Source organism: Leishmania braziliensis, chromosome 32 (genome assembly GCF_000002845.2).
Source record: "Leishmania braziliensis MHOM/BR/75/M2904 complete genome, chromosome 32".
Lineage (NCBI taxonomy): Eukaryota > Euglenozoa > Kinetoplastea > Trypanosomatida > Trypanosomatidae > Leishmania > Leishmania braziliensis.
In genome coordinates, this window is record NC_009324.2 from 715148 (window position 1) to 723595 (window position 8448).

The following is an 8448-nucleotide window of genomic DNA, read 5'->3' on the forward strand; positions in this document are numbered from 1 at the left end:
TTAGTCAATCTGCAAGGCACGCATGAGGACTTGCATCCACTGGTCCAGCTCCTCAGCAGTGGGGACGCCAAACACGATGGAGTTGGTGCTCTTCATCGCAATGGCAAAGGCGTAGGGTGGCCTGTAGCTGTTGGTAGGACACCCCGCGGTCCCCACACGCACATGCGCATCCTCTACCTCACACGGACTCACCGACTTGATGAAGGAAAGCGGGACGCGCTTGCTGCGCTCACCGCCGCTCACGGCCTCCTTTCCCTTGGAGAGGGAAATCGTGAGGACGGAGCCATCGAGGACAAGATACCGCTCCTTCCACACACCGTTTTGGCTATCCTTGAACACGACACCCTCGTACCGTGGCGCGGCGCTCTCGGAGATCGTGCGTCTCGACACCTGTGCAACGACATCCTTCCCCTCAGCAATGCCCTGCAGCACCAGCGCCTGATCCGCCGGGTCAGGAAAGTAGAGTTTCTGCCGGTCTATCGCTGGGTTTGCGGCAAGTGCCGCCGCATCGGCGCTGATGAGAGACTGGACGTACTTTTCAAAGACAAAGAGGTAGTGCTGCATCACAGACGTGTGCAGCAGCTCCTCGGCACTCGGTCGTTTCTCGGGTGACTTCTGAAAAATAGAGGCGAGCAGCTCGCGCATGTCGTTGGAGAACTTTGCCTTGCCAGCCTCCTGATTGTGCGCGTCCGCCGTCCCTAATGTAGGTGGCCCCGTGGGCGGTACAAACTCATCCTCCAGCACGCGCATGCGCAGCTCTGGCAAGCTGCCAGCCTCATAGGGACGATGACCGCCCATCAGCATCTCGTAAAGTACGACACCGGCGGCCCAGACGTCCGCCTTCTTGCCGTAGCGCTTCCCTTTCCACATCTCTGGCGAGAGGTAGTACGGCGTGCCAAGAAATGTACCAGCGATGTTCTCGCTACTGACAGTGCTCTCATACTTCTGCGAGAAGCCGAAGTCGCCAAGTTTAAGGAAGCCGCGTGAGGTAATCAGCACGTTTGCACTCTTTATGTCACGGTGGATCATTCGACGTGCAGAGATGTGATGCAGCGCCAAGAGCAGCTGCACAAAGTAGGTACCCGCCTCTCGCTCCGACAACAGTATCCGAGAACCATTCGTTCCTGCATCATTGCCCGCTGCGGCATTGCTGCCCTCTTCGAGAAACGGACGCACTGTGGAGGCGTTGTATAAACTGCGGCGCAGGTCTCCCCGATCCGCGAGCTCCGTAATGATGATCATCGCCTCATCATCGCTGTCGAGTACGTAGTGCTCGTAGTAGCGGATGATGGCGAAGTGATTCGTGTGCGCCAGGCACATAATCTCTCTCTGGGAGTATTGTCGGTCTTGTGACATCATTGCACGCAGGTCCATAATCTTCGCCACATACAGGCCATTTGGCTGCGTCGGGCGTGCCAACACGTTGCTGTTACTCTGCGCCTCCACCATGGGTAGCGCGGCTGGGTTGTAGGCAGGGTTGCGCATCACCACGTACGCCTCGCCGTAGGCGCCTCTGCCGATGGATTGAAGCTTGACGTACTTGCTGTGACTGTCCTTGCCTCCAATAATGTCGCTCAGAGAGAGGTACCCGACATGCTCCCCCCTGCCATTACGGATGGGAATAGGCGAGCCAGCGTCGTTCACCGACGTGACGGAACTGGTGTCACCCTTGCTCCTGCTGCCTTTGGGGGGACTTCCAGCCGTGATGGAGGCAGTGCAGAGCTCCACCTTATTGTTTTTGGGGGGCACTACCGTCGTTGTTGCGACCGAGGCGGCGATATCACCTCTATTGGAAGCATGAGGGTTACATGTCCACTGCGCACTGCCCGCAGCCGACGGCTTCGTCGCCAAGGCAGCAGCTACAGTGCCAACTTTGAGATCGGATTTAGCTAGACTGTAGGCATTCCCCTCATCAGCTGCGCTTTCGCCGGGGATATTGGAGCAGCTCTTCGCCAACCCGCTACCCATGATTACGCCGATTGTGGGTACACAACGGATGGATTGTACAGCAACTTGCCCAAGACTACCTTTCTCAAAGCAGAGGCACAAGACACACACACACACATACAAAAGGGGCGCTCGAGGCAGAAAAGAGACCGGTGATATCTCGGTCACAAGGAGCGTAGGCAGAGGCAAAAAAAGCACGCGACAGGTGTGTAGACAGAGACAGAACAAGTACTCTGCACCAGATGAGAAAAGTAATACGAACACCAACAGCAAGATAATGACGAGCGGAAAGGGGGGGGTAAGAGCTTGCGGCACAGGCCAGGGCAGAAAAAAGAAGCGAGAAGCGCTCACTGGTCCCCCACGAAGCCTCTGCAGTGCTACCACGGCACGTCACAGGAGCCCGTCTCCTCTCAACAAACCGGTAGAAATATAAAGGCGTTACCACTGGAGGGGAACAACAGAAACAAAAAGGTCCAAGAGGCAGCTTCAAGCTCAGGTTGCGGGGGTCTCTGTCAGAATATCCGCTTGCCCTCCTATACGGCAGGAAAAAAAAAATAATCCGGAAAATGAGCAGAATGAAAAGTAGCCGATGTGCAGAGATGTGCCACACGACATCGAACAGCAGAAACTCCGCACACACACACACACACACACACACACACGCACACCAAAAGAAAGAGAAAAACGTACGTGCTCGATGCGGTAAGGACCAAGGCACGAGTGACGACACACGACGGTGAGTGGGAGTCGAAGAAGACGAAAGGGAGAAGATCGGGATCACGGTAAAACGTGCCGACGAGAAAAATTCGGCGATGGACGCACAACACAAATGAGAAGAGAGGACTGACAGACTCTCTCCACGAGAAAAGGGAAATCAACACCCTCGCGTGCACGTCTGTCGTTGGGCGTGTGTAGGTATGCAGCGTGCGTGAGCCTCAGGTATCGAAACGTGTGCGAAATTCCGGGTGTATGCGAGAAGAAGCAGAGCAGTTATGCTAAAGCTGACTAAAAAAAAAACTCAAACGTGCGCGTCAGAAGGACCTGGAGGCTTCTAACTAGAGCACAACCCCCCTCCTTCACAGACACACACACACACACGCGAAGTGGTATCGGACAAACCGACTTCCGCGCACAAAGCCAGAGGGGATAAGCGAAAGGAAAGTAGTGGGAAAAAAAGGAAAAGACAAGCAAAGGAGGATCTACCTCTCGATGGTGGAGAAAGAAAGGTAAGAAAGGTCGTGCTGGATCCCCCCGCTGCCCCCGAAAGGCAGCAAATCAAACGAGGGTAAAAGAGAGCCGGGAAGCTGTTAAGAGAACCAGAATTAAAGAAAGACTCAGAGTCACAACAAACCACCAGCGCACACACGCGTAATGAGAAAGAGGGGCTCTGAGACACCGATTTACCACAATGCAGAAAACAAAGAGGAGACGACGGAAGTAAAAATAGAGAGAGCGAGAGAGATGGCGAAGAGAAGACACGCACAGAGTCAAAGAGAAGCAGCAGTCGTAGTAGTCGAAGGTGATGCGGAACAGTCTCAAACTACACGCACGCGCACAAAAAAAGCACAACAGAACAAAGGGAAAAAATTCCGCCGTGCAGGCCTTCCGTTATTGGGTATGTGTATGTAACTGTATGATACAGCTAGCGTTGGGAGGCGGAGAAGGGTAGTAGTGGGGATGAGGTTGAGAGGGGGGAAGGGTCTTTCGAGCGTGTCCGCACAAGCGAGCAGGCGATAACCAAAGGCAGGGAAACAGAGAGCGCGCGAGAGAGAGATGTCGATGAAAAAAAAAAACGTTTACACTTTTTTCGTATTTGTTGTCCAGAGTACAACCACACACGTAGGGACGAGCTCAACAACACGGCGCAAATGAGGGAAAAGAAGGAAAAGCAGGAAAGAGGAAAGAGATCAACTGAAAGTGACAGCGAGCGCAGGAAGGTGGGTGAGAGCAGAAGAGGGAAATAGAATCAGAGAGCCACCTCAGTGTCAAGGCTACAACACACGCACTGAGAGTCTACAATATGAGGCGACTCACTAGGCGATTTTGCTCTATGTCGGTTTCCTTGCCCTTGTTGCAATCCTTTTAAAGCAACTTGGCTGCCTTTTACTCTCTCCCTCCCTTTGTTGTTATTTTGTTTTTCGTTTATTTTCACAATCACCCTCGCAGGTATTGATATAAAGCTGCAGGTAAGAGGTGAGTGAGAGGCTTTAAGTGAGTGGCGGCTCAAAACTGATCCCACCACCAATGTCGGGTTCGATGTGGTAGCGTGGATATATTGGAGAGTGCAAATCTTACGCGTCCGTGTAGAACACGTGTACGGTAGAACAGAGATAGAGAAACCAGAAAGAGAGGGTGGTTCAGCGCATAAAGAGAGAATCAAAGATGTATAGTGTACGTGGCCAATAACATGCGCCCAACATTTTGCCCTAGTGAAGTTTCGCTGTGGCCGAGAACGCAGCAAGTATCTCTCATTCTGTCACTGTAGTGCACAGCTTCTGAAAGATGAAACTTGCACAACGCACGCAAAGTGAATCGGCGCACTCAGTACACGCCCTAATCACACACAACAGCTCTCCCTAGGAAGAAGCAGAATCCTGATGGCTGCCTCTCTTTGTTGTGGCAAGTCGAGCAGGCAAAGAAGAGGCGTAAAGATGGACTGTGCGTAGCACAGTCATGTCCACTCCACACACACACACACCTCCTCGCAACCAGTTCAAGCAAGCTAGTGCGGCGGTTACACTTGAGGCGACTGCCCAGCTGCTCCTCTGGACAAAAAAAGCGCCTCTAGGTGCGGTCAAATCCGCGGATTGGAAAGCCAGGGCAACAAGCGTGCACACTGACTGCGCGTGCGCATCTCAATTTCTTTTTTGTTTTGCTCACGAGCTTTTTTTGCCAACATTCTTCATTTCTCTTCTGAGCCCTTGACGGAGCGCCTATATATGTTTTGAGCGCTTAGTCGCAAGCGCGTAAAATAAAAATAAACAAACAAACACACGCCGAATCAAACGTGTAGATCGAAAAAAAAAAGAGCTAAATGGGCACAGGCGCACACGCGGAGAGGGAAAAGAGCACATCATCACTACGAGAAGAGAAGGTGAATAGTGCAGACCACTGAGCAGCTGCACTGAAGAACAAAAAGCAGCAGATCAGGCAAGAGAACGGTGGGCATCCAGAACACTGTATAGGACCCTCCCAGAGCAGACAAAACAGCTGACATCGGCGCGACACACAAGTGAGCCAGGTTGTGGGCAACAAGAAGTAATAATGCATACCGCAGCACCTCGAGGGCACATTAGCCAAGCAACAAAAGCCCGCGCAGTTACTTTGCCCTGTTCCCATTTTGCTTTCAAAGGGCTTTCTGTGACGTGTGCAGCGTAAGTTCGAACGCTCTTTCTTTCCCTGCCACTTCGCAGCCTCATTCCCACCCTCCACTGGTTTAGCATCCCCTTTGTGAACAAGACATGCCTGTACGTTTGTCTACGTGTGCGCCTGCGTGCTGAAATAGTGCCCCTCCCCATCACCTCTTCGTCGACCCTATTTTTTTTTTCGTTCGTCTTTCAGATCTTTCCGATTCTCAATCAGTAAAGAAACACTAAGGAGAGAGAAGAGGAGTGCGAGACGTGTGCGGCGCACCAGCTACCAGCGGATATGGCAGTGAGCGAAATGGAGAGATTACAGAAAATAGAAAGCTCGCAAGCAAAAAATGAAGAGACGCAGTGAAAAAAAAAAAAAGAGAGAGGCACCTGCTACGACGGTGTGGGCAAGTGCATGTAGAGGTGAACAATACAGTGTACTACATACCTCGCCTCACCCACTCCACACCGCGACCTCAACATCCGTGCCCCGCCACACCACTCTTGTATCTGCACCGCTTCTCTCCTTTCACTCACGTCAAGTGGGGAGGGAGGGGAACAGCACTCGAAGTGTCGTGATGTGAAGCAGCACAAGAGGTGCAGGCGAAGAGCACAGACGGGACCAGGCGAAGAAGGGGGAAAGGGAGGACACAATAGCCCGACGAACGCACAGACGCACTCTGAATTCAGGCACACACGGAAAGAAGCAGTTACAGGCACTGGCAAACACACAAGTTCTTTTCGGATGTTAACGCCCCTTCCCGTTTACCAATGCTCTCTCTTTCTCTCTCAAGTCACCCATTCTCGATCCTGACTTGTTGTTCGCGTAGGCATAGACAAACGACTCTTGACTTCTTCAACGGTCATGCCCTATGTGAGTGTTGCTTTTCTCTTTTTGTCTTTGCTCCTCCATTCGACTTCGTTCTCTTCTTCAGCTGTCACGCATACCTTCCTTGAATGGTTCTCTTTCTTTTCATGTGCGTCGGTTTGTTTGGCCCATTTCACCATGCAGGCATCGTTTTTTTTTTTCTCCTGCTTTTCGGTGTGTGCGTGCGTGCGCACCCGCCTAAAATCGCAGTGAGGAAACACACACACACACACAAAGAGAGAACGACAGAAAAAAAAAAACGGACGCGTAGGCGGCCTCAGGGAAGCCATCAGGCAAAATCAAAACCAACAAGAACAATGCATACATACATATACATACATACGTACATATATATATGTATGTATGTATGTATACTCGAAAAGGGGGCCTCTCCCTACAGGGGCCTACGCGTGTACGAGAAGCCACTGTGCCCACATCTACCTTAACTTCCGTACCCCTCCTCCCCCTCTTGCACATCTCTTGGCGCAGCCTCTGTTGCCGTTTTTTTTTTCGTTCGCTTGTTTCGTGGCTTCCACCTCAAACCATTCGCCTTTCGCTCAGCTGGTCGCATCGAAAAGGGGGAAAAAAGAATGTAGATGAGTAGAGCACAAGAATGCAGTGGAGCAGGAAGGGAGAACGAGCGAGCGCCAGAGAAGTACAAGAATAGAAAAAAAAAGAGACATGCGCAGAGATGACAAACAAGATGTGAGGGACATGAAAGAAGAGAGGACGCATCACCATAAAGGGCATCTCAACAACTAAGAAAGAGAGGGAGAAGCGAACCGCAACAGATCAGAAAATGCACGTGCCTTAGCGCAAAACAAGCTCACGCAGGAAAGAAAAAAAAAAAAACAGAAGAGAATAGAGCATCCGTAATCCAATAATAAAAGAAAAAAAACACAGAGCGAAACAAAAAGAAAGGAAACACCAGAGCCACCGCGACACGCAGAGACGGGGGAAAGAGACCCATCCGCACAGACAGACAAAGAAGGATTCGAGAGCTCAAATACTAGAAGCAAACGGACTCAAAAAGTCTTTGGTAAAAGTGGAGGGGAGAGAGAGGAGGAGGGCAGGAAGTGAAAATAAGAGAGGTGCTATCGCTCCTGCGGAAAGCTTGTCTTCATGCCTCCCCCGCAGTTTCACAGAGACGGCATGCCAACAGCAATGCGAAACACGTGAAGGCGAGTCAGTAAAAGGGGAGCGGAAATGCATCGTGCGGTTCACAGACAGTGGCGAAAGCATTGCTTCGTTCCAACCGACCCCCATTCCCCTCGCCCTCCACCGAAAGCATGAGCTGCCGACACTGCGCAGGGTTCGGGCGTGTGTATAAAAGCGCCAATTTGAAAAAAAAAAGGAACCCGGTGGATAAGTACCGCCCCCGAAAGCGATTCTAGTCCTGGGTGAGGAGGCATCTTCGCAGAGACCGCGGGGATGTCCAGAAGATCACGCTGTGGGAAGAGAGCGAAAAGAGAATACAGCGACGAAAAATGGGCAAAAGGAAAGGCAAAGTACTTGTAACGAACAAACTACGTTCCGCCCTCCTCCTACTCGGTAATTTGCAGCTCCTTTTCTTGGCCTATTTCTGGTGCTCATGAACATCTCTGGTCCCCTAGCGTCCCCCTTCCCCCGCCTCCATTCATCACTTGATCGATTTCTCTCGAGATGCTGTCCATAGTGTGTATGCAAAAGGGCTTACAACTGGCTAGATGCAAAGTCCCAGTTCACCAAACTCCACCATGAATTCACGTAGGCTGCGCGATCGTTCTTGTAGTCGATATAGTATGCGTGCTCCCACACATCGCACGCCAAGAGCGGCACGAGGTTGGGGTCCGTGAGCGGGCAGCCGGCATCGTGCGTCTGGTACACCTTCAGCTTACAGCTGGACTTGTCCTTCACGAGCCACACCCAGCCGGAGCCAAAATGACCGACCGCCGCATTCGTGAATTCCTCCTTGAAACGCGCAAAGCTGCCGAAACTCTCGCTGATGGCACTCGCAACCTTGCAAGACGGCTCGCCACCGCCGGAGGGAGACATGCTCTTCCAGTAGAAGTCGTGGTTGAAGATCTGAGCGGCAGCGTTGAACATGGGGCCACTCATTGTCCGGATCACCTCTTCCAGCGACTTTGACGAGACCTCCGAGTTCGACTCCGCGGCAGCGTTCAGCTTCGCCACGTACCCCTTGTGGTGCTTCTCGTAGTGGCACGTGACCTGATCCTTGGAGATGCCTTTGGACGAGAGCGCGCCATAGTCGTACGGCAGCGCCTGGGCACAGAACGGCAT

The 8448-nt window shown here is 52.1% G+C and overlaps 2 protein-coding genes across 2 annotated transcripts; both read right to left on the reverse strand.

Moving 5' to 3' along the window:
- Nucleotides 1-1968, reverse strand: LBRM_32_1990 (putative protein kinase; the record flags this gene model as incomplete). The annotated part of the gene is made up of 1 exon (XM_001567504.2): nucleotides 1-1968. The coding sequence occupies one exon, from the start codon at nucleotides 1966-1968 to the stop codon at nucleotides 1-3; it is 1968 nt and encodes a 655-aa protein (XP_001567554.2).
- A 5892-nt stretch (nucleotides 1969-7860) lies between these two features.
- Nucleotides 7861-8448, reverse strand: LBRM_32_2000 (putative iron superoxide dismutase; the record flags this gene model as incomplete). The annotated part of the gene is made up of 1 exon (XM_001567505.1): nucleotides 7861-8448. One exon carries the CDS (start codon nucleotides 8446-8448, stop codon nucleotides 7861-7863), a length of 588 nt encoding a protein of 195 aa, XP_001567555.1.